The sequence below is a fragment of the Dermacentor andersoni genome, chromosome 7 (genome assembly GCF_023375885.2).
Source record: "Dermacentor andersoni chromosome 7, qqDerAnde1_hic_scaffold, whole genome shotgun sequence".
NCBI classification, from domain to species: domain Eukaryota; kingdom Metazoa; phylum Arthropoda; class Arachnida; order Ixodida; family Ixodidae; genus Dermacentor; species Dermacentor andersoni.
The window spans coordinates 169969953-169996955 of NC_092820.1; the positions used below are offsets into that span (position 1 = coordinate 169969953).

The window sequence follows — 27003 nt, forward strand, 5'->3', positions numbered from 1 at the left end:
TTTCGATTCTCTCATATCTCGCATTTCTATCAATTTTAATCGATAATGATTTCTCCACTGTATTCTTCTGGCATTCTTCTCACTTTCGGGCATTTCGAATGCCGCAAAAACGTTAGCAAAATAAATAAATAAATAAATTTAAAAAATGTTTCGGTTCACCCTGTAAAGCGTGCTTTTTGTCAAGGACACATTTATTGTAACAAAGCCAATCTAGCGAGCGCTGTCATGAAAAACATTTTTCGGCCACAGAAAACGAGAAAGACAACGATTGACAATATAGGGCAACCCTATTGCTTTTATTATTTCAATATTCATGATACGGAAGCTGGAAGTGCAAAAACGCCGTCGTCGAGCTGTCCCATAAGGGCGCATGCGTTGTTCGCGCGCGGAGGCTTAGGGCATAGAGTTTCTCACTATAACACCTAGAGGGAAATCTGGCACTGCTGCGCTGTGGTATGCGTGGGAATGCCGGTATATTGTGACGTCGGATCGGCATCGTTCTCGGATGGCCAGGCAAACACCGTTCCGTCTGTCACAATGGTACATTTTCTAATAAAACTGCACGTAAAAAGCTGTTTTGGCTTTATTAATCAAACAGGGTCAAACAAAAACATGTTTTCTTTGACTATGAGAACTTTTTATTGCATGTACAATTACATGGTACGTAATAAGTATCAGCGGGCCGCTAAAGTTGGAGGACAGACGACAAGATTCGCGCTCGCTTTGAAACAGTTTGTCGTCTGTTATTGCTTTTGTTCCCCTCGTCATGCATTGTAGGTCAGTAAATTTTTGTGAATGGAAACATTTTATGAAGATTTTACTTTAAGAACGCGTTATTTGTGCAGCCCTATCCACGTTCCAGACGAAGCCTTTTACAACACCAGCCAACGCAAGCCTCACAGGCACATATACCGTCATTCCCATGACGGCCCAGCGCCCCTTAATAAACTCCCATAGACGGTGGCGCCAGGTTTCCCTCCAGGTGTTATAGTGAGAAACTCTATGGCTTAGAGGGCCTCAAGAGACGCAGACTACGTTTGGCTGCAAAAGCAGCGAGGCGAAGTGAACGCGCCGTCAACGCTACGCTCGCCAAGCCTCGGTGGCAGCGTTACGCTCCACCTTCCGTTGCTGCCACGAGCGTTGTGCGCACGCGCACTATAGGCTCACTAGCGTTCCTTCTGAGCTGCTGCGTGTACACTGTGGTCTGAGCAGCAAACGCCAAGCTAACATTATGGAATATATCGTTAGCGATCTCATCGCACGCCCCATTTAGGTGCGACACCTTTAACGCCACTGGTGGCACTCATCGCATCAGCGCTGTGGGACGCCGCCTGGCAGCTGCCAGGGCGCTGTTCCTTCTGCTCGGAAGAAGTTGTCCTGCGTGGTGCGTCACGTAAAAGTGTCTGAACCGCGAAGAGTAAGAACACCGTGCGAAGAGTTCAAGCGCGACGCTAAACCTTGCCATCGCTGACAACGCTTCGCCCGTTCAGCGAAACTTCCAGATATTTTCGTAATCGTTTTCTTTATAGCAGTAAAAATGGAGGCTTCTAATAAATTAAGATCAGGGAAGCCGGGCATGAGCCATTCTACTTACAATTTCTAAACAGGATAAACTTGAAAGGAAAATATTATTGTCCACCTATGAAAGTATCGAGAGTGATTGAACAAGGGATGTCGATGGATGTGTGTCACGTCTCACTTTCGTCCTTGTCTTTTTCACGCGCTATAAGCCCCACGATGGATACGTTTCGAGAAGTTCATTTGTCTTCAACGGGTCAGCAGTTGCTCTTATGACGAATACAAGTTCCACTGGTCGAAACGTTGCCGCGATCCTGATACATTACTTTTTCAACCACTGTAGAACACTTCAAGCTACATTCTCAATCGTCCTGTGATAATTTTTCTTATCTGGCCATCCACCTAAGAATAGCAGAAAGCTACAAAGAAACCATTCCTCCGCCCGCCCTCTTCGCCGCCCCCCATCCCCCCATTCCCCCTATTCGCGGGCTATTTTCTCAGACGCTGTGTTGGCTGCACTTCGAGTTGCCGAATAATTCTCTTTCGCGTTGTAATTTGCTAGTTTCCTGGTTAGCTCGGATGGTAAAGCGATCATCCCGGAAAGGGGCTGATCCCGGGTTTGATACCCGAATCAGGATAACGTTTCGTTCAACTGCCGAGCATTCTTTCTCAGAAACCCTTGTGGATTTCCTTTATAGTTTTGTACTACTCCATGACGAATGAGAACCTTGTCAATTCGGCAACCTTTTTCCACGTTGTGCATTTGGGTAGAAGTAGTTTGTGAAGATTGAATAGAATAAACTGAATGACTGATCCTCTAAATAGCGCGACGAAAATGTAAAAAAATTGTGCCGCGGATTTGCAACAGGACCCCTAGGCTAACGGAAATAAAGTCCACAAGTGCTTACATCAGTCTACCGCAACACTGATGATTTGAAATTTCATAAAGTGTTAGCAACTAGTGCTGTTTGAGAACACGGTACTTTCTTTCAATGCCGTTGGCACATATTTTAGCGAGGTGTGTACTATGAGAATTGAAAGAATATTCATTTTGCTTCCAGACGTCGATGTTGATGATTGACAGAGTACAATACCCACTTTCTTCGGCAATTGCTGAATATTATTTTTGTTGTGAAGCCGATATATGCTTTTTATCGGTATTCTGCAAGGCTTCTCAGTGATGTTATCAGCGTGTTTGATGACCGAATTCTCGCGACAAATCTTCGACATTTACCATTCTTCATTGAAATCTATCATAGTGTGTAGGTCACCCCGTAATGTATTATTCAATAGGTCTGTGACCTAATGTTGACCCATGTCCAAGATAAAGGGTGTGAGAGCTTCGTCAGGCTGCCCAAAAGCAGCTTCTGTATTGCACACATGTTCTGTATTGCACATGAGATAAATTTCTACTTCTACTTTAGTACTTTAGTACTTTTAAAGCTTTAGTCACTTGGATATGTTGCTGAAGTGACTAGCGCAAGAGTAGACATGGTACACTAAAAATGTGACAAGGACAAGAACATTGCGCTTGTCCTTGTCGCCTTTTTAGTGTACCGTGTACTCACTTGCGCTAGTCACTTCAGCACTGAATACCAACTAGCCCGGTCTCGTCCCCTGGATATGTTGTTCGGCCATCACCGAATGGAATGTCTACATCCGCGGTAACCAAGTGGTTATGACGTTCCACTGGAGACCACGACGTCGCCTCAATGCTCCGCCCCACCGGATGATACTAAATGGAGGCGGAATGCGGAAAGCCTGTGTAAAAATCCGAGGGCCCCTAAGCACTCCTCATGAGTTGTGAATGCGACATCATTATTGTTCAATTGAACAGCGCCGAACGGTCATTCGAGTTTTGCTCTTCGAGTAATGTACCATAGCAGTACGTGCTGCCCGAGTCACCAAGCAGCAGCAACCTGCGTTGGCAACGCCGTATGCCACCGAGGCGGCGATAACCATCAAGCGACGCCTCGCGCTGATGCCCTCTTCCCTCACGGAGCATGGTGTTGCGTAAGAGGGAAGGCCAACAGATGTGTTCCTTTTCACCTGCTCTGCCAACGTTGGCTCTGCACTGCCCAGGAGCGCTCGTGCCGAGAGCGAGGGTGCCGTGGTATTGCGGCGACTCCCTCTCCCCACACGATACCTTTGGCGCGCTAGCGCGGCAGCAGGTTACCTCTTTCGCCCGCTCTCCTCCGTCGAGGCGCAGCTTATGACGGGGCGTCGCAACCATTAAAAACGCGCGTTTACATTCCCTTTCGCTGCTACAGACGACAGATGCCGGCTTTTTCGCTCAATGGGCCATTTGACGCTTTCGTAACAATAAGTGTTAGGTACAAAAAAACTTGTGGTTGAAGATAATCTAGCGTACTCCCAACTTCTACTAGGCCGTCTTGCCGTACTCCTTTATTCTTTTGAAACGTTATAATGTTCAAATCAATCAATCAATCAATCAATCAATCAATCAATCAATCAATCAATCAATCAATCAATCAATCAATCAATCAATCAATCAATCAATCAATCAATCAATCAATCAATCAATCAATCAATCAATCAATCAATCAATCAATTTTCCCATTTAGTGTTTCTTCACTGTGCTTCACCAGAATAATCTTCACCAGACATTTGGCGCCGGTCACGCCCTAACACCGAAATCAGAATGATACATGCGTCGTTCGTGAGAAAATTATGTTCCGGGATACCTGTGTGGCGAATCGTTCATCAGCCGTAGCGGGGATGTATCCAGACGAGGTCATTTTCTTGCGACCTGGTTTCCCTTTTGAATTCCGGTGAGACGTTAAAATTCATGGCAAACGACGGACCACTCACTCCAGAGTAATGGTCTAAAAAGGAGGGGCAATGCACGAGGTCGACCGTTCGCCCTGACAGTCCCCTACGTCGAGGGTTCCAACCCCGGCTGTATTTCTCAAGCAAACCCTGTTACGAATGCAAAGGCGTGTTTCATGATTCACAATTCAGTTCAGCGCCGCGCCGCCGCGTCCTGCCTATTTGGACTGCAAATCTGGCCCCCATCGACCACTCTTGTTCCCTCTCTCTTGTCCCCCAACATGAAGGTGGCGCTGCACGAAGAATTTCTCCCTCCACCTTTCCTCTGAACAAAAGGTTTCTCTCATCGACTCGCGTACATTTGTATGACCGTCCGGACGCGTGCCTTCAAGCATAATCTGTCCATTTGCGCACCGCAATGGGATCTTATGGGAGGCATGTATATACAGGACTCCCGTCGCATCTAGAGACAATCGCGTGCACCATTCGTTATTTACAGTGCTATCATTCTCTCGCGTGGAAAGTATATTTTTGGAATGAACAAAAGGGGACCGGTGTTAGGGCGTGACCGGTGGTCTCGAAGAACGGGAAGGAGCTTCTAGACGATGCCGGGTCACGGACCCATGCTAAACGAAACAGTGCGGCTGACACGGACCCCGCCCCTGCGGTGATCACGTCCATCACATATATGATCACTGCTGATTCATCTTTACGTCCTCTGTTCTCCCTTGAAGAGAATACAGCTCTTTATTTAAATGATGAGAGGGTTGCTACCGTGGAAGTACCTATCTGCATGATATACTCTGCAAAAGAGAGGGAAAGGGGAGAGAAAGGCTTGTAGCAGACGACACAACGGAAAAGATATTTGCGCTGTGGCGTTGACGAACGCACTCCTCTAGGAATATGTTGGAGCACTTATCACTGGGCAATCTACGGCAGTCTATATAACAAGTTTTGTCGTGGTGCCCCGTCGGTTCCTTCACGTCATACGCCTACAGGTCCTGTAGAAAAAGGAGGGCCGAAGAAAGCAAAAAGCAAGAATACAAATAACGACACGACTTGATACATCATCATCATCATCATCATCATCATCATCACGTCGTCGTCGTCGTCGTCATCGTCATCTCCATCATCATCATCATCAGCCTGGTTACGCTCACTGCAGGGCAAAGGCCTCACCCATACTTCTCCAACTACCCCGGTCATGTACTAATTGTGGCCATGTTGTCCCTGCAAACTTCTTAATCTCATCAGCCTACCTAACTTTCTGCCGTCCCCTGCTACGCTTCGCTTCCCTTGGAATCCAGTCCGTAACCATTAATGACCATCGGTTATCCTCCCTCCTAATTACATGTCCTGCCCATGCTCATTTCTTTTTATTGATTTCAACTAAAATATTATCAACTCGCGTTTTTTCCCTCACCCAATCTGCTCTTTTCTTATCCCTTAACGTTACACCTATCATTCTTCCTTCCATAGTTTGTTTCGTCGTCCTCAATTTAAGTAGAACCCTTTTCGTAAGTCTCCAGGTTTCTGCCCCGTACGTGAGTACTGGTAAGACACAGCTGTTATATACTTTTCTCTTGAGGGATAATGGCAACCTGCTGTTCGTGATCTGAAAATGCCTGCCAAACGCACCCCAGCCCATTCTTATTCTTCTGATTATTTTAGTCTCATGATCTGGATCCGCAGTCACTACCTGTCCAAAGTTGATGTATTCCCTTACCATTTCCAGTGCCTCGCTACCTATCGTAAACTGCTGTTTTCTTCCGAGACTGTTAAACATTAATTTAGTTTTCTGCAGATTAATTTTTAGACCAACCCTTAGGCTTTGCCTCTCCAGGTCAGTGAGCATGCATTGCAATTCGTCTCCTGAGTTACTAAGCAAGGCAATATCATCAGCGAATCTCAAGTTACTAAGGTATTCTCTATTAACTCTTATCCCCAATTCTTCCCAATCCAGGTCTCTGAATACCTCCTGTCAACACGCTGTGAATAGCATTGGAGAGGTCGTATCTCCCTGCCTGACGCCTTTCTTTATTGGGATTTTGTTGCTTTCTTTATGGAGGACTACGGTGGCTGTGGAGCCGCTATAGATATCTTTCAGTGTTTTTACATACGGCTCGTCTACACCCTGATTCCGCAATGCCTCCATGACTGCTGAGGTTTCGATTGAATCAAACGCTTTCTCGTAATCAATAAAAGCTATATATAAGGGTTGGTTATATTCCGCACATTTCTCTATCACCTGATTGATAGTGTGAATATGGTCTATTGTTGAGTACCCTTTACGGAATCCTGCCTGGTCCTTTGGTTGACGCAAGTCTAAGGTGTTCCTGATTCTATTTGCAATTACCTTAGTAAATACTTTGTAGGAAACGGACAGTAAGCTGATCGGTCTATAATTTTTCAAGTCTTTGGCGTCCCCTTTCTTATGGATTAGGATTATGTTAGCGTTTTTCCAAGATTCCGGTACCCTCGAAGTCATGAGGCATTGCGTATACAGGGTGGCCAGTTTTTCTAGAACAATCTGCCCACCATCCTTCAACAAATCTGCTGTTACCTGATCCTCCCCAGCTGCCTTCCCCCTTTGCATAGCTCCCAAGGCTTTCTTTACTTCTTCCGGCGTTACTTGTGGGATTTCAAATTCCTATGGATTATTCTCTCTTCCATTATCGTCGTGGGTGCCACTGGTACTGTATAAATCTCTATAGAACTCCTCAGCCACTTGAACGATCTCATCCATATTAGTAATGATATTGCCGGCTATGTCTCTTAACGCATATTTCTGATTCTTGCCAATTCGTAGTTTCTTCTACACTGCTTTTACGCTTCCTCCGTTCCTGAGAGCATGTCCAATTCTATATTTCCTTATGTCAGCTGTCTTACGCTTGCTGATTAACTTGGAAAGTTCTGTCAGTTCTATTCTAGATGTAGGGTTAGAGGCTTTCATACATTGGGGTTTCTTGATCCGATCTTTCGTCTCCTGCTATAGCTTACTGGTATCCTGTCTAACGGAGTTGCCACCGACTTCTATTGCAGACTCCTTAAGGATGCCCATAAGATTGTCGTTCATTGCTTCAACATTAAGGTCCTCTTCCTGTATTAAAGCCGAATACCTCTTCTCTAGCTTGATCCGGAATTACTCTATTTTCTTACTTACAGCTAACTCATTGATCGGCTTCTTACGTACCAGTTTCTTCCGCTCCCTCCTCAAGTCTAGGATAATTCGAGTTCTTACCATCCTATGGTCACTGCAGCGCACCTTGCCGAGCACGTCCACATCTCGTATCATGCCAGGGTTAGCGCAGAGTATAAGGTCTATTTCATTTCTAGTCTCGTCATTCGGGCTGCTCCACGTCCACTTTCGGCTATCCCGCTTGCGGAAGAAGATATTCATTATCCGCATCTTATTCTGTTCTGCAAAGTCTACTAATAACTCTCCCCTGCTATTCCTAGTGCCTATGCCATATTCCCCCACTGCCTTGTCTCCAGCCTGCTTCTTGCCAACCTTGGCATTGAAGTCGCCCATCAGTATAGTGTATCTTGTTTTGACTTTACCCATCGCCGATTCCACGTCTTCATAGAAGCTTTCGACTTCCTCGTCATCATGACTGGATGTAGGGGCGTAGACCTGTACGACCTTCAATTTGTACCTGTTATTAAGGTTCACAACAAGACCTGCTACCCTCTCGTTACCAGCTATATTCTTATTAATCACGAATCCGCCTCCTAGTTCTCGCCTTTCCGCTAAGCCCCGGTAGCACAGGACATACGCGCTTTTTAGCACTGTATATGGTTCATTTTTCCTCATAGCTTCACTGAGCCCTATTATATCCCATTTACTGCCCTCTAATTCCTCCAATAGCACTGCTAGACTCGCCTCACTGTAACATCTAGCGTTAAACGTTGCCAGGTTCAAACACCAATTGCGGCCTGTCTGGATCCAGGGATTCTTAGCACCCTCTCCTGCGTTGCAGGTCTGACTGCCGCCGTGGTCAGTTGCTTCGCAGCTGCTGGGGACTGAGGGCCGGGGTTTGATTGTTGTGTTCATATGGGAGGTTGTGGCCAAGTACTGCACCAGGGTGGCGAATCCTGCTCTGGTGAGGGAATGCGTTACCGGTTTTGGTCACCGGGATCAGGCCGCACTCCAGGCCTGTTTGTGCAATTTTATCAGCACGCGGATTTTTTTTTAATCCGGTAGGAAATTGAGCTGAGCCGGGATTCGAACCACGCTCTTCTTGCACGCGAGGCGGATGCTCTACCTCTACGCCACCGCTGCATCATCATCACTTAGCATTTAAAATCTTAACTGATGAACACGTGTGTGCGGCTTGTCATCTTGATTTCACTTGTGGCTTTTTATATGATGTACATTAGTGTCCAAATAACAGCAACAGTGTTTAAAGCAGTCGTCCTCATTAACCAGCACGAGGAATGCAAGCAGGCCTCTACCTTTCGAGGCGAAAGGACGCGCTCTCATGTGCTACTTGAAAACATTGCCACCAGGATTCACTGGAATGGTAATTTCATTCATAGGTCAAATAAAGCATGTTCATTTGAGGCACGATGGTTGCAAAGAAAACAGAAAATACTGTACACCCCTCATTGCAAAAGAAGCAAATAAAATAAACGAGAAAGCTAGCGTCATTGGTGCCTAAAGCACAGAAAAAGCAAGCTATCTTAAGGTTTCTTGGGTTCTGCCTGGTACTGTGCAAGGCGCGACGGTTTGGAGATAAAGCACACAAGCAAGCAACATGGCAGTGCTAGCTATGAGCGACTACTATGGTTGTTCCGCCTCGTCAACGTCTAAAAGAGTTCACCTTGTTCTTTCCGAACTGAGAAACGGCTCATGTTCTCTAGGAGCTGCAGCCGGAGGAATTCATCAATGAAGTTCAGTCATTTTCCTTCTTAGTGTCGTGTAAGTTTCTGTGCATTAATATTGTACACACCTACCTACCCGAGTTCTTGACTGCGTGATTTCTTAATTTCCGTGCATTGTTCACTGAAGCACGTTGATGGACGTCGAAGAAACATAAATGAGCCTAGCCAGGAAAATGAAATTCGCTGCGTCTGCTCTAATGTCCCCGGAACTTTCTGCATCGACTGCAAAAAGGTGTGTCTCCACTTGACATGCTCTCTTTAGCCGGACGTCTTCGCCGCTTCGTGCGTGCGCTGGAACTTGTCTTCGTAAGCGCGCCAACTAAATGTAGGTGAAGGGAGAGATGCGATCAGTCTCTCAACCGTGTGCAAAGCGCAACGCTCGTTTGTCACTGTCAGTTCCGGAACGCCGCCCACCCTCGAGGAGTACGGGAGTAGAAGGATGTCTTGAGTGGCGGTAGTTCAGGGATAACTTAGATGCGGATGAGTCCGGTGGGAGTAAGCGAGTGAGTCTTCACATAAAGACCCGCCGATGTAGCCTCGGAGACGCCGTTCAGTGTTCCATCGGCAGCGCGGTTACCGCCCATGATTTCCTTACTTAGTTGCGAGCACTTTTCTTTCACAGCCACAACCCACCTCATCTTCATCCAGCTCCGACGCTATGAAAGCCTCGCTTTTATCAGCACCCTATACAGCGCTCCGCCAGATTGTTCCACCTCGTCAGCGTCAAAAACTGTTCACCCTGTTCTTCCCGAGAACTGATCAACTTCTTGTGTTGGCGCAGTCAAGGTATCACGCTAGGCCTTCGGGGAAGGCTGTGAAAACGTTCCTGTATTCGCTACCCTGGAGTGCCTATAAACATAAAACATGCCATGCAGATTATCCTAATCTTTTGTTTGGTAGTAAGGAGATTTCACAAAGAACCAAATCTTTAGGCTGTTTGCCAGAGTACCCACTGAACAAAGAAGATGCATATATTTTGAAGAATGAGAACAAGAGACCCCGTGGTTTGCTTAATAAGGTGCAGTTTGTTTATTTTCACTGAAATGACAAAAGATCAGCCCATACAATAGGGAATAAAAGAAGAAAAGTACAATGAAGCGCAATAGCCTTATCCTAATTTTGCAATCCCGTCGATGTCTTATAAATGAAAACTCAGATTACTCGTTAAAATTGTATAAATATGTGGACGTACCGCTTTAGTAAAATCAAGTTAAGGAAATTTACAAACGTTCTGTATACCCCTACGAGCGCCCATATGCAGGTAGGGCAGCTCCGGGTAAGCTTGTGGTCTATTCGCTGCACGCTAGTTTAAAGCAGACAACTGCAATGGTACGGAAGGAAAGAGACATTCACCTTTAGTTAGTTACCGTTCTTGACGTTGCGAAGACGCTGCCAGTCCTATCACCGCGCATATCTTCTATGAAAGGTTTAATTTGCTTGGAGCACGGAGTGAAGGGGGCAGTATATTTATTATCAGTGAAGTTCCTATCTCAATGAAACGACGACGACTGTGCTATCGAATGGGGCCCGGCCGAAAGGAGGCGACGTTGTTTTCGTTGTTCAGGAATGCTTCAGCAGATGTCGTGTAACGACAGTGAATCGTACCAGCATCTCTATAATGTTTACTTGTGCTCCCACATAGTGCGGAATCATGCGGGCTCCCAGTGGAAGAAGTTCGAAAAAGATAGTGTCAAGTGCACGTCAAGAATAAGGGACTTACGGAGAAGCCGTGTCAAGACCCCATACGTTAATAAAACAGCGGCAACCTTCCGCTGAATGTCACCTATAGATAAAGGATGCATCTAAGAAAATATTTCTTGAACCTACGTTTAAAAGTGCAAGATACGACCTGATGCGTGCGCCTCTGTGTACCTGTACACGGTAGGCACAATACCCTGGCTTCGGTCGGTAAACAGAAAAGTCCACTGTGCGAGTCTCTGCACTTCCCCACGCCCACCATGCGCTCCCAGCACGCAAGTTATATGCACGCCATGTACTGGAAAATGACTGCCGCGTTCGCACAAAAAGCCATTTCCTGTCGTCTCTCAACGTGTGCTGTCACTGCGCCGTAAATCTCTGGATTGTGAGAAGGGCCATATAGCCAGAACCCCCCATTCTGTTACTATCTTCTCACTTGGAGATTTATTTCTCCCATCCAACGATCACGGCGCTACGATGTGGGCCATATAATAGCACCGTTTCGCCCATATCGTGACACTTCTTTAGCGCTTCTGATGGGCTTGTTTACGAAGCCCGCTTGGCCGTACGCATTCGTCGGAATGGTTTAGATAAGAAATGCTCCACCACAAAACTAACAACGTCTACGCGGGGCGTCTGAGCTTTCTTTCACCGAGAGCATATATTCGACGAGAATGGAACCCCTTCTTTGATCGTTAAAAGACTTCACGTTCATTTTCTCTCTACATGAGGGCACGCACGAGTTAGATTGTCTGTCTCAATGCCATACTCTTTTGAAGTAACACTTTCCGGCAGTGCTGATGTCAACTAAAATGTGGTTGTCAATAAAGAATGCAGCTTTCGAGCAATGTTGTTCCATGATTGTCTGTGGCCTGTGCACTTTCCTATTGCGCCAAACACCACAAGCCACGGGAAACCATGAAATTCTCCTACATGTTATTGGTTTCCTAATTTAGCAACTGAGATTCTGTGGCAAGGTTTAGCTTGCACAATTTTGCGCGCTATGTCAAAATTAAAGGTGCGGGTATCGCAACCAGCTATTGGTCCTGAAATTTCGTTCGGATTTCTGAGAGGATCCTCGTAATTACTCGGTTATCAACTAGTTCAGATTTTCTCCATGGTGGTTACGTATTATGGACTTCAAAATATAATCCGTGCTGCAATGTCCACTTTTACTCGGTGTCACTCTTTCAGAGACGCGTATTTTTATTACTCAAAATTCAGTGATTGCTTTATAAGAAGCCACCATTTACAGTCCGTTACAACTATGTACGAGTTTCATCAATTCTAATGGCTTCCGTATCTACGTGAAGGAGTTGCGTAGAATGCTTATTTATCGGAGTGTGATAAAGACATTATCAAAAAAATATTTTAATTAGCTTGTGTCAGAAATAATCCATCGAGCGCAAAATTTATTTCCTGGTTAGATAGCTGTGTCGTTTTAAAGAGGAGGTCATTTACCGCTTTTGATAAATAACAAAATATACCTGCAAAGTCATCAGATTGATTGCCGCTTACAGCCGAACCTATCGCTTTTTATAGATATTTGGAGAGATACACTGAGACGAACTTCCTCTACGCTTAAACAAGCAGACAGCGTTTGGTAACGCACTCAGAACAAAGCATAAATTCTTCTTCCTTTTTCGAGAGGTTATAAACGTAACAAAAAGTACTGAATTAGCACACTTGCAACGGGCGAAATAAATGTAATGAAAGAAAGCGTATCGTAAGAAAAGGCACCGAAAACTACATTGCAAGCACCAGAAGCCTAACAATGATTTACGATTCTAATCCTGTAGCATGTGATTCATGATCACAATGCTTCACTGTGTTCGCATGCGTGCTTGTGTTGTGCATGCGTGTGCATGTACGTGTGGGTGTGAGCATGCGTACATGCGTGCACGTGCATGTGTGGGTTCATGTACGTGCGTGCAGGTGTGTGCGTGTGCGCGCGCATCTAAAGCACACACACAAAAGAGACAGCCTTAGGTAAGCCTATAAGGTCGGGGTTACTGGCGGTTCGTATGTTATTTTATATCAAAGCGACAGTCGCTTTAAGCATCGGATTAAGTGAATTCACGTCTAATTTGCATATCACAAGCAGAAAACATAAAAAAAGGATTTCCTGCATGATGCGTATAGGAAATGAGCGCTGGAAAATGACGGTGCGGCCAGGTGGGCGCTCTATCGCGAAAACCGCTTTCAGAACTTGCGCGCGCACCTATGCATCGCGAGCTCTCTTTAGCCGCGAAATCAACTCTGGTGCGGTTATGCAGAAGGGATCGCTTTCTTCCGCTCAAAGTTTTCCGAGATAACAGCCGTGTGTGCGACGGAAGTGCATTCAGCTGTTTCACCATAGTTTTTGTGCAGTCGTCGCACAGCTGGTTCTCTTCCGTAAATGTATATACGATATGTATTCAGAGGTTGGATAATCGCGTAGAGCCAGTAGAGCCGAGCGGGGGACGAAGCCGTAAAATTACGCGTTTGCTTAAATGTGTAGCGTCGTGAACGTTATCTATGCTCTGCTCGACGGTAACTGTGGTGTTGGAGTCTTTAAACAGCCGGAAGTCTTCGCGTAGCTCCTTTTTTTACGTAAAAACAGCCGTTAACGTCACTAAAGGAACTGCGTGTAGCTTTATTTTGTTGCTAGTCTTTTCTTTTTTCTGGCGATATTCTTAAAGAAAATCGAATACTCTAATCCGGTGGTAAGAATGTGTAAACCACAGAAACACCTTTGCTACGTTCGTCTTATCTTTGCGTGAGCTCTAACTTCAGTGTTGGTTTAAAATTTGAAGAAATCATAGCGTTGCACAATCCGACCCTTGTGTTTTCCCTCCGCTTAAGGTGTGCGCAAGGCCTCGCGCAATCTTATTTAAGTTAGTACGTTTTAAAATGAGCTAATTAGAAACCGCTACCTCAGTTCGCTGTTGTGGAAGCTTGTATCTTTTACGACTGGCTGTTGACGAGCGTGTAGTTGTGCTGTGAACGAGATGGTTCCTCATGAAAGAGACTGCGGGCATTATTGGTGGTCGTTTTCAATGTGGTCGGTTCAGCGTCGCTTTCCTGCCTTTTTACCCAACGTGGAAACTAACGAAGCACGTGATTGTCGGCTGAGCTGGTGAACCGCGAGCTGGGAGTGAATGGCACTTTTGAGAAACAGAGTCCAATATTTGGTTTAGCCGAAACGTTCACGACAATGTTAGTTATATACCTGTATGTGGGCGTGTGATATATATTCTGAATTTTCGCGAGCTTGTGTGCAGAAGTATTGGTACAGTATGTTTATCACTGTCTTTACACATTGTTTAAGTGGCAGTCGCCGCTTTGTGTAATAACTCACAGATGCATATTTGGAGCATGCATGTAGTACAAACAGACGTTTCCGATCAATCTTCCAATATTGTCTCCTCTTCGTTTTTCTTTCTCCCTCTTCCAATATCTTATTCTTTCTTGTAATTGCACGTGTGTTTTGTTAACAAATCACTGAAATATAGTGATATATCCACTTAGGAGTGAAAAGTTCTGTAGTCGTCTGGATTATGTTCTAAAGTTAGCAAAGGCTTCACGATACATTACAGTGTAGCGTAGGTACGATTCCCTCTTAGAGTGCAGCGCGACTAGGTTCTGTAATGTTGAGGACTGGTTGAGCGCGGTAATGCAGGGAGATATGAGCGTTACTCTGGTCAGCACCTTAAGTACTCCGTTGTAACGTCAAATAATATCAGGCTGATGGAAGCCTGACTTTATTTTATTATTCATTGCTGAATAAGAGGACAAAATCTGCGCGGTGTACGAGAAACAGAAGGTTCGTCTGCAAAAGGAGCAAGTCGGATCAGTGCCGTGGCGCTGCATAATAAGAAAGCGAAAAAAGAAATTGGAGCGATGGAAGCGCCAAACTGTTTGATATCAAAGCCGAGATAACATTTCGAAAGTGCCTCCGGATGTCGAGAGGCTCTTGTCGCAAGTGCAGCAAATGAATCGGCCGAGACCAGTTCGACAGGCTGGCAGTGCGGAACAGAAGACGTCTAGAAAAACAAAGATCACTGTGAACGAAAAGAGTACACAAAAAGAAAAGTAGTCATATTGATACAGCACAACGGGCGATCACGCTGAAGAATTCCGCAGGAACAAAAGAAGAAGAAAAAGAAGAAATGAAGTGAAAAAAGAAGAAGAAGGCGCGAGCGAAGGAACGATACCATTGAGTAAATTGAGCCGGCAAAAGAGTGAGAATAGAGTGACTCGAGAAAAGGGCGACGCATTGTCCCACGCGACGCATATCGAAAGTTGCAATCTGAGGTAATTTGAATCCCCGAGGCAGAAACTCTTTCCGCGGCTTTGTTTACAGCCTCGAGAGCTTTGACGTAAAGAGCGCGGCTCCATTGCGGCGCAGTGACGCGCATCGGCTGCTTTCTTTTAAAGAAAATAAATAAATAAACGAATAAATTACAAAGCAGTGATAGTAAAGGCCATCAGATCCTCACGAGGAAGGAAGAAGAATAAGATTGATGCTCTTCAGAACGAACTGAAGTTTGACTATAGCGAATAATTCTTTTGTGGTTCTTCCTTTGCCTGAATAGTGCTGGCTTTGAAAGGAAAGAAATCGAGCTTGCATCGTGGCATTTCAATACGGGTGTTTCACCAGCCCCCTTTCTTTTACAATGCCTCTGGAGTGTCGGCCCGCCGACGCCAGGCGTGCGTATCAGAGTCAGGTTTTTAGCGTCAGAGGAAGATTCATTAATCATATGAATTCGGAATGGCGTCGAGGTACGCAGGCGGTAAATCTAGGACAGTAAACGTTGCCAAAAACTTCATTCAAGTGGCGGAAGAACCGCGAGCCAGCCACCAGACTACGCATACCTTAGCTCGCGTAGGGTGTAGCCTGAAGATGTTACTTCAGGATCGGTGATTTGCAAAGAACTTCGGCGGTTTAGGACTTTTGAAAAACTATATGTTTTGTTGTAACCATGAGTTATGTCGATTTATGGTTTCTAAAGTGGACGCACTTAGAAAGGAAACTAAGAAAGTTAAAAAATTAATGGCCATAAAAGAAAAAAAGAAATCACTCGAAAGCTTTGGATATGTTTTGAATTCATCACGCTTGACTGATGGCGAATAGAAAGTGCAATTGTAATCTGGCCTGAAATAGCGCCAATAGTATTTTGGCGTGCAAGTGAAACATTACAACATTACAGGTGGGACTCAGGTAAATTCGATGGGCAGCATTGCAGTGGCGCAGTTGGCGTAGTGGTGTCTGTTTTCCGCAGAAACACTGCCATCGTAAACAGTTACCCTCACGACTTCAGTTGCCACAACAGCTACAACATTCATCACGGAATAGATACCGCAAGAGAACAAAACTTCTGCCGTGACGTTCGTTTACCAATTACAATGTTTCTGTTCTAACTGTACTGTCCAAAAGCGTTCCCTAAACACAGTTGTCTGACGAAAATTTTATTGCTAACTTACGCACTTAGCACGCGCTGCCTCAATTACGAACTTGTGAAAATAAATTCACTTACGAAGACACTTTTTTTCATCAAGTTACTCTTGAATGCGATGTTGCTTCATAATCCATGTCGTAATCCTCTTTTCCCGGAATGGGTGGTTCGCTTAATCAGTGAACTTCACATCTCTTCATGCTTACTTGTACGAAACGCGAAAAATATCCGGGAGTGTTGGTTTGTGAGTAGCTGCTGGATACGCATGTACGTGTTTGCGCTTTTAATATTCTTGCGAATCGCATCGGTATTCGAAATAAAGGCGTCCGACTGTTCTGCAGTTACAAAACCATTAGTCCCGCACGCTTGCAGCCACAAAAATGGTGCAGGTGCTTGATTAATGAACGCAACTTCCTTTCGCAAACACTGCCGGAGTTTCTAAGAATTTTCTAATGCAGTTTGGCGCATTTTCGAGACATGTTCACTGGGCGCTTTAAACTTCGCAGTTTTCTCGGCGTATAAATGGTCTTCAAGCAAGCAAATTTCATTATGATATAAAACGAACCTGAGGCATAATTTTGAGAAATCAATTATTAACTTCCAAGTGCTTATCTTATTAAGTTTAAAACTTTTATTTGCACGACTCGGGTAACACTTCTGCGACTGTTTCTTTGTTCGGCGAAAAACGCCGTATCAGGCGATAGTAATACGCTCATGATCACTTGGCATTTCAACCACATCACCCCTCTATAAAAGGTTATGTGTTTAGTAGTCTTGTGAGTCTTTGACGTAGTAGTTCTGCGGAAACCCGCAAGGTGGAGAGAAGTAATTAATAAAGGGAAAATGGGACATCCACCCGTTCGTAGCAATTGCTACGAACGGGTGGATGTCCCATTTTCCCTTTATTGATTATTTGTGAGTCTTCTTACATGAAAGAACACCTGCTCGTAGGCAAAGTAAAACATGCTCAATTGCTTCAAGCATGCTGTTTTGGAGTGAAAAAGTGCTAATAACAATGATATGTTCTTTTGCCACGAAGCACATGCTTACTGCACACACCTTAATTTAACCGACGTATCACCCTTGAATTAGAGAGATTGCAAAAAGTTAATACACAGAAGGAGGTCCCGAAGTCTGACTTCGGGACCTCCTTTTCAGATTCAGGAAAGCTATTGCCTAAATATACACCTATGCAATTGAAAATACGCAGGATGATTTGTGAATGATGCGGATTTATAGTTTGAATTCGGTTAAATTCGAAAACTTTTTCTTGGTTTATTTTTGGGCGAGGTTAACAGACAGACAGACAGACAGACAGACAGACAGACAGACAGACAGACAGACAGACAGACAGACAGACAGACAGACAGACAGACAGACAGACAGACAGACAGACAGACAGACAGACAGACAGACAGACAGACAGACAGACAGACAGACAGACAGACAGACAGACAGACAGACAGACAGACAGACAGACAGACAGACAGACAGACAGACAGACAGACAGACAGACAGACAGACAGACAGACAGACAGACAGACAGACAGACAGACAGACAGACAGACAGACAGACAGACAGACAGACAGACAGACAGACAGACAGACAGACAGACAGACAGACAGACAGACAGACAGACAGACAGACAGACAGACAGACAGACAGACAGACAGACAGACAGACAGACAGACAGACAGACAGACAGACAGACAGACAGACAGACAGACAGACAGACAGACAGACAGACAGACAGACAGACAGACAGACAGACAGACAGACAGACAGACAGACAGACAGACAGACAGACAGACAGACAGACAGACAGACAGACAGACAGACAGACAGACAGACAGACAGACAGACAGACAGACAGACAGACAGACAGACAGACAGACAGACAGACAGACAGACAGACAGACAGACAGACAGACAGACAGACAGACAGACAGACAGACAGACAGACAGACAGACAGACAGACAGACAGACAGACAGACAGACAGACAGACAGACAGACAGACAGACAGACAGACAGACAGACAGACAGACAGACAGACAGACAGACAGACAGACAGACAGACAGACAGACAGACAGACAGACAGACAGACAGACAGACAGACAGACAGACAGACAGACAGACAGACAGACAGACAGACAGACAGACAGACAGACAGACAGACAGACAGACAGACAGACAGACAGACAGACAGACAGACAGACAGACAGACAGACAGACAGACAGACAGACAGACAGACAGACGGACGGACGGACGGACGGACGGACGGACGGACGGACGGACGGACGGACGGACGGACGGACGGACGGACGGACGGACGGACGGACGGACGGACGGACGGACGGACGGACGGACGGACGGACGGACGGACGGACAGACAGACAGACAGACAGACAGACGGACGGACGGACGGACGGACGGACGGACGGACGGACGGACGGACGGACGGACGGACGGACGGACGGACGGACGGACGGACGGACGGACGGACGGACGGACGGACACATGCATCTACGACGAAAGTGAACTGCTTTATAAACATTGATTCTAATTTTGCAGAATATAAATTTATGGTATCCGACGAGTTGCACAAGATGTGCGGACTGCTCTTACGAGAGGAGCTTTCTTAAGTTCGACCATTACTAAGTAAAGTTACAAATAGCGAACAGCTATAAGAAACTTTCACTTGCTTTCTATTAGTAATTGTGAGAAACTTGAAGCAGTTCTGATCACTTTGTCATTTACTTGACTGCTGTTCTCAGAGAAGATCTTCCTTAACAGCGGAATTCGGTGTTCATAGTTTCCAAGCACATTTCTCTTAGCTTTCTGATTCTGCTGTGATAAATCACTTCTCTAGTGAGTCAGCTTAAACCATGCATCAGAAGACAGGGTATCTGCAATGGAGGAACTTTATATTAACGAAATATACCCACCTGCTTCATAAGTCACACCCTCGCATCCCCCTTTTTTTCATGTGTGCGTTTTCCTTCCATCTTATGCAAGTTTTGCTACGATTGCACAGCCTGACTAATGATAAAGAGCTCACTATTGCACAAGAGAGAACAGATTTTCAAATTGCTTCAATGAGTCGATCTGAAATTCCGAGAATATAAAAGCTGTTTCTGGAACGAATCCACATGAGTTTCGCTTTTACCTGAGTACGTTCAGTTATATTTTAACACGCTTCAGTAAGATTCTTATCACACCGTAATCTGGACGGTTGCTTTTAGTGCTTTGAAGGACCCGCAGCTATTTAAAACGATGGTAATAAAATTCTAGAACATTTAGAGATCTGCAGATTAAATATAATTGAGCATGGCGTCCTCCATTCAGAAAATTGATAAGAAATTATTTGTTTTTGGACGAGCGTGAATGAGAGTTTGCGCTAAATCTGATTGAGATATGTTGCCTCCGAGAAACAGTTATGAAAAGTGATAGTTTACTTCTATGGAATAATGTACGGGTGGATATAAGAGGACTCTATTTTATTTTCAATCTCTCTGAGTTGTTATCCTGCATCTACATATCCTTACAGGCACGTGTGTTCCTGCCACCTGCCAAGGTAAATCACCGTACTGATAGGAGGTCTAAGCCACGATGTCGTCTTCAGAAGCAGAAAACCATAGCCGCGGAGACCCCAACGCGCTCACGTTTACAGAGCTCTTGCTTGCGCCACATGTGTCGTTGGGAGCTGCTTATGTTTGTAGCGCAGACGTAACTGCCAGAGCGAAGGGGTCTACGAATAACATAGTGACACTTCGTTCGACCTTTTCTCACTCTCCCCATTGAGCTTTGCCTGACGCGTCATCGCTCTTCCTCCAACGTTTTGCAAGGCTACTTTTTGCTCTTCCCGTTCAGTACTTATGACGGCAGCACCTGCATTTGACGTGATCAACGCAGACCACCCGAAGCAGTCGCTTGGTTCCTGATGCGCGCAAACGCACAGACACAGACAGCCACGACTTGTTATGGCGGAGATCCGCAGGAGAAACCACCGACAACACAACGGCAGAGAGGGGGGTGATAGAGGGGGAGGCTGCCGCAGCGGGTCGAGCATGCTGGTGAAAGCTGATGTGCACGACCACTAATGGCGGGCCAAGCTGTCGTCGGTAATGAGACGGTCAGGATTTAATGGCGCCACCCTTTACCTTCTCTCACTCCTTGTTCTCCTTCACTTTAACTCTTCTCTCTTGCCCACTTTTTATGACCGCCTTCCGTCGCCCTTATTATGAGCATAGGTTTAACTTGCGGAAGGTGTACGGGCGAACTGCTCAATTTGATAGAAACGCAGTACAGAGTCGTTAGGGTATGATGTATTTAACCCGAGCTGACTATGAAAACCTTCTTCAAACATTGTAACCAAGAGGTTACGCTGCTGTGGGAAGTAATTACAAATACTGCACTTAGGAGTAGGGACATTGCCTGAAATTTTGCAATGACAGGAATTAAAACACATGCTAACCCTTGAACGCAGGCGGTGAAGTTTTGATTAGCCAACTCCTACTAAAGATAGAAAGACAGAAGAGAGGAAAGGCAGGGAGGTTAAGCAGACGTAAACAGAGCGTCTGCAGTAGCGATACACAACACATGCATACGAAACAACATACAAAATAAAATATGTCGTTTATAGCAATACGTCTAGCAATACGTATGTAAAGCAGTTGCGCTGAGAAGTTGCCTATAATTAAACCACACACACTTTAAAGCGCTGCCTACATAAGACACCCTTTCGAAATCTTGCTCGCATATTACACTTTGGAGCAGCTGTTCATGGATTTTTTAACAACGACCGTATTTGAAGCACACACATGTAACCTTGCACCCTGATTTAACCTAAAATTTCATGCATCTCCGGTAAATTATATCTAAGTGACATTTGCATTTCCTTTAGGGTAGCGGCTAAATTTTGCGTCGTTCCTAAATACACGTATAACGCCCCGGGGCACTTGCATATATGATTTATCGCAAATGCCGTATTTAAGCCTAATCCTTTGAAATTCACCTGCAAGTCACCCGTAACGTGTCCCTGTGTTAACCTAATGCAAACAACATGCCTCGTTTAGTTGACATAGGGTGTCAGAGAAACGCAATGCGAACCTCGCATAAGACATGAAAATAGAGATAATAACCGAGAGTTCCGTAGTTATATGCAAAGCATCTAATTGGGCAAGGAGCGTTAAAGTTTCGACCACACACATCATACTTAAGCAGCTCTCACATCCACAGAATATCAACTTGGTATCTAGCACAGTTCTTTTAGGACTCTGAGAACCATTGCAAATAACGGCCTTCTAACGCTGTGGAACGCTTGCACAAGTAATTTTCTGCAAGATTGCAATTTAGCCCGCACAGTTGAAAGATTTATCCTACCTCACCCACAACACACTTCGTAATTAAACAAAATATAAACAATGTGCCTTTTTTAGTTCACAGAGATTGATTGAAAAACGTTTGTTGTAAAAGCAGAGGGTTGGGCAAGCAGGTAGGTGGTGCCGCTAGTCCAGGGCTCCACTGGCCTCAACAACCTGCCGCTCTTGGTCGAGGAGGACCACTCGGGCCTCTCTCGCTGGTGAGCCACGTCTCCCAGTGCTCTGTTCTGAATTTTTTTCGCCGGAATGCGAGGCGCATTAATTTGGGTGGCTTGAGATCGCATTCCCAATTAATGTGGGTGAGAGTTGCCTGGCCTCCACACTACGGCCAAGTGCTTCCGCATGCGGCGGGGTGGATGACAAGCTTTAACCGCAAGTGTGGATAGGTGTTTGTCTGCAGGTGGCGTCACTTATACGCTTCCCTGACACCTAGCTGAGAGTATGGCGGGGAGTAGCGCTGTCTTTCTCGATGCTGATGTTCTAGGACTTCCCGGGGCTTGTGGGGCGCGTGGGGCGGGAGGAGGCTGTCTGGACGGGAGACAGTCGCTCGATGAACTATCGCACTAGCGGTAGTGTCCGCTCTGTCGTTACCCGTTGCTGCGATTGTACCGGGCGCCATACGATTCTGCGTTCCTGGTTTAATGTCGCACCTAAGAGGCGGGCGAGTCACGCAGGAACGCTATTTCAGAGTCCGTCGGGATATAAGATCCTTGACTCATGGCTTCTTTGGTTTATAACTGCGAGAGCGACTGCTAGGGATTCCGCCGTGTTTGCCGAGCTGGTCTTGGCTGAGGCGCTGGTGAATATACCTGGCCTGCGGACCAAGCCAACGGCGGGCAGTGAAAAGCCATGTGTGCCACAGATGGCTGCCTCCGCGTATAGTGTGCGCCGTGTTTGCCGAGCTGGTCTTGGCTGAGGCGCTGGTGAATATACCTGGCCTGCGGACCAAGCCAACGGCGGGCAGTGAAAAGCCATGTGTGCCACAGATGGCTGCCTCCGCGTATAGTGTGCCTGATCCCGTTCCGTACTGCGTTGTCAGTTGTCTGGCTTTGGCGTCACGACGCGCTCGCTGGTATAAGGAATTCATGTTTTTGGTATATGCATGGCGTAGATTCGGGTGCCGATATTCATGGTAAGGGGCAGTAAAGAGTCACTTTATGGCGGCAGCATAGCTTTTCTTTTCAAATTATTTCACTAAAATGTCACATATGCTTTCGAATCCAGCACGGCACCGTAACTGCAATTGGTCGTGATAAAATGCCACCGCCTAAGCTAGAATGTCATATTTTACCTCCGAAGGCCTTGCCTTGCCTTATACTGCCTGTACCAGACGCTCCTGCTCATCGTCATTAACAAGCTTGCCATCATCAGATACCACCTATAGGTGGTTCCCGAAGATTGATGTCCAGTCAATTGTGGCTCGGATGCAATAAGTACATTTGAAGTCTGAACACATTCCTATACATATATCTTTTACTATTAATATCTGCAGAAGGAACAATCGAGCTTTTTAAGCTTTCCATATTTTAAAGTATGAAAATTGGATGTGTGCTACAAATTCAGGGCACTTTAGAATCGAGTGAATACAATATGTAAAGCGGAGTTCACAAACATCAAGAAAAGGGCAGCAGCGAAGACCCACACCCAAAATTCCTCGCAGACCCAATTCCTCTCATTGTTTTCCCGGAAACTCTCTGTAATCGTTTTAGCAACGGCTCAGGAGAGCGGCGAAATGTTTCGCGCTAATAACCGCTACCCCTCCACCTGCACTCTACGAGAAGTTCGCTATGTGGCACTTGAGTGCGACAAGTTCTACACAATATCTGAAAATCGAAATGGGACGAGCTAAGTCTTTATGAGTGCAGTGCAGTCGAATCACACATATATATATATATATATATATATATATAGAGAGAGAGAGAGAGAGAGGGCTAGCTACAACAATCACACGAGTTGCGCGCTGTACCGCTGTATTCCAGTTCCTCAAAGTGGCCATGCAACGTTTCGTTAATCCGCAAGGTAGGGCGACATCACGTTGGATTGCGTTATGCAGTGATCATAAGCTGTCACTAGTGCCTTGTTAGGTGTCAGACAGCACAGGTAGGGTGCGCGCGCTTATGTTGGAAGTGCATTAGAAGGTTTCAGGACAGTGTAGTTACGCAGCACTGTCCCACGTTTTCCAGTGTAGCCTCTTATGCTCCGCGCGTGCAATTGCAGAATATTAGTTAACAACACCTCGAAACCGCGATGACCTTTAGACTAACGACATCTAACAGACTGAATGCACCTAATCTGCCTGTGATTTCAGCGCAACTGCTTAATTTTATGTTCATCACGTTTTAAGTATTTTCAAGCCGTGTACACAACTGGTGTGCGGCTCAATGAAACGTTAGTAGGAATGAAAAGTTCAATCGTATGAACTTATTGTACACTTAAGTGTGTGACTATTATTATTCAAAGTTACAATTTCCATTTCTGACGAGCAGTGCGTGCTGTCATAGAAATTTCGAACCAGTTCACTACTATGACAATACGCTGTCGCGCTGGATTTTGAATTCTCTTGAATTTCACCTAGCGCTGTGCTCGGCTGCCTGCAAAGTCTGAACAACAGACCCAGCGACATGCAATGATATTTCAATATTGACAACGTTAAAGTTTTTGATGGCGCATATTGTTTCACTCTTAAATAGCACAAACAAATTTCGTTAACCACAGTATCATCATGTGACGCTTCTACTATCTACAGCTACTCATCGTCCTTTGCAAAAAAAAAAAAAGAAAAACAACCAGTTACACTCGAAGGGTGAAACACTGAACGTGATCGATAGCAAAATTGAGCGTTGCGCTCGAGTTCCTCAAGAGGTCTTCCGAGAAATAATGTCAGACTAACATGGCAGCGCGAGGGAAGGGCTTCATCGCAGTAGAAACATCACCCTGGAAGCTCGCAGGTGACTCACAATGGTGGCAAGATGAAGAGCTACCAGTGGCCATTGCAGGCACTGGCACACATCGATGTTATTTGAGACGAGACCGACAGAATACCATTGGCGTTTGTCGGCGTCCAAAGAAAGGATGAAATAAGTTTTGCTTAACGTCTGCAGTCTGTTCTGCTAGAACCTCTGCATGCACCCCGGTGTGGTAAGCACCCTATTGTTTCGCAGGAACGCCATTGTCGGTGCGCCCCGCTGAGTGGTCATGTGAGTAGCGGTAAGCAAAGCACTGCCGGATCTACCTTGCCGAGGCTATTGATTGGAGCATGAAGATGCCACTTGCGTAGGAGGTTTTTACAGGTAAACAAACTACTAACCCCTGCGAGTGAGCCACACGTACGACGTCGATACCGTGACAACACGGTATCGACGTCCATGTGCCATGTGCTCGAATAAGAATACTTAGCCTTGTTTTAGACTTGATATTTTATCTACGAGCAGCGTACAGACCATGCACAGGAATGCAGCTAGGTCGTTAAGAGTTACATACTTCCCCTTCTCGTGGTTCACAGGAACCAAAATTGTTTGTTTGCAGACGTACTACAGACATTCGAAGAGAAAATGGGTTAAGGCCATTTGTCTACAGTTCGTCGATGAAAAGTTTTTCTACCGGATAGTTATAAGCGTGAATTTTTTCTTTACCTTGTATAAACGTTAGTTACAGTTAGTGGGGCGTGACTTACTAGAAAGGAAATTACTAATACTATTTACGAAATCGCAATATTTAAATGAACACTGCGAGAGAGAACGAAATGCCAAGCGAAGCAGACAGCACTATGTCATTTTTGGAATACCAGGCCCATAGTGGGTTCGCTTACGGCAGGAAAAAGGAAAGCCCTTAAGGGGAAGCTTTAGGCCGAGTCCAGCTTCTACTTTATATTGAAACACATCCGGAACACTGAAATGATGTCATTATACAACCACTCCACCCAGTTGAATGAAACTCGTTGCATTTAATAAGAAAGCTTAAACGTACGAATCGAAAGAAGCAGAGTTTTTATTTAGGACTTCAGTTGATTTACAAATGCTACCAAAAATTGTTGCAGTTTAAAAAAAAACTTCGGCGTAAAGTTAAGAAATCTATTACTATGCAATTAAAGCAGATATTGCAGGGCTTCTAAAGTGGACAAATTTGATGTATTGATAACAACTTGTGTGGAACAGTGAAGATATTGACGACAGTTTGGCAGAAGTCTTACCAATTACATAGTGTTACAGTGTGTGATAGCTCTATATATTAAGTATTTAGCCCGCTTCTTTGTGTAAACATGTGCATTTTACATAATTGTGATACCTTATTTTTTATGATTTATTCACAAAGTTGTAACGTTATTCCTTCGTTTTGTCAAAAATTGCGATCTTCAAGAACCTTTATAACCAATAATTGTCTAAATAAACAATCTGCCCCCTACAATTGGTATACCTTCAATATCTCCGACAAACCTAGTCAAATTTATGCATGGGAAGGGATTTTTCCTTTCCCATGTATTTATAGAGAGGCTCCCGAGGTGGAGCTTTCTCTTTCTAAATTTGATCAAAGTTAGGAATAAAATTCCAGTTGACATTGGGGGATTTTTTTTTATTTTCCTTTCCATATTTCATTCGCCGCCTTTAAGAAGCAAATGTGAGCAATATCGCCTTGGCTGGCTTTCCTGGTGTGTACAGCCATTCTTAGCAACTGTGTAGTGGTATTCTCGATAAATAAGTCAGCCTTATGCATGAAAACGATGTTGCTTTGTGGCAGTGTAAGCGTCCACGCAGGGAGAAATGAATAAGAGAGCGGAAGTAAACACGAGGTTTCGCATATGTTGTCATGGTAACGAGAAAACCGAAGCCGGTGTGTACTCACTTCCACAAATTGAAAGTGAGATACGTCTCGCATATTTCAGAGGGTTGCTCGGCCTGAAAGTTTCCGCCTTGTACGGAGAGCAGCAAGTGTTGTTTACAGTCTGCTTTGCATTCGGGCTACTACTGCCAATATAAGATGAAAATTGCGCACGCTCTTTTTTTTGTTCCTTTCGAGCATAAATGCTACTTCGATTGGATTAAAGACGCTGGGGCCCTCGGGGAGTCCTCCTTGCGGGCGCACTTTATCCTTGCTTTGAGCGTGGGAGTGCATTAGTCAGGTTTTCTTAAAGACAGAAAAGGGATGAGAATCTTCTGTCGTAACGGGTTGTTTAATTTAAGTAAAATGAATATAAAGAATATCGGGAAATGATGGCTGACTGCCATGTAACTGTCTAGGTACATCTGCTGAAACCTGAACAGTGGTAACAGTGGATAGGAAAGGGATAGGAAA

The 27003-nt window shown here is 45.2% G+C and overlaps 1 protein-coding gene across 2 annotated transcripts in view; it reads left to right on the plus strand.

Moving 5' to 3' along the window:
• Positions 1–27003, plus strand: part of LOC129385276 (uncharacterized) — a 610699-nt gene that overhangs the window by 518804 nt on the left and 64892 nt on the right. The window contains exon 5 of one of the 2 annotated variants that reach the window (XM_072289404.1): positions 24876–25004. The exons of the other annotated variant lie outside the window; for it this stretch is intronic. Coding sequence (XP_072145505.1) covers positions 24876–24903 — 28 coding nt within the window. The 3' untranslated portion in view covers positions 24904–25004. The remainder of the gene's footprint in view (positions 1–24875; positions 25005–27003) is intronic. 2 annotated transcript variants of the gene reach the window in all.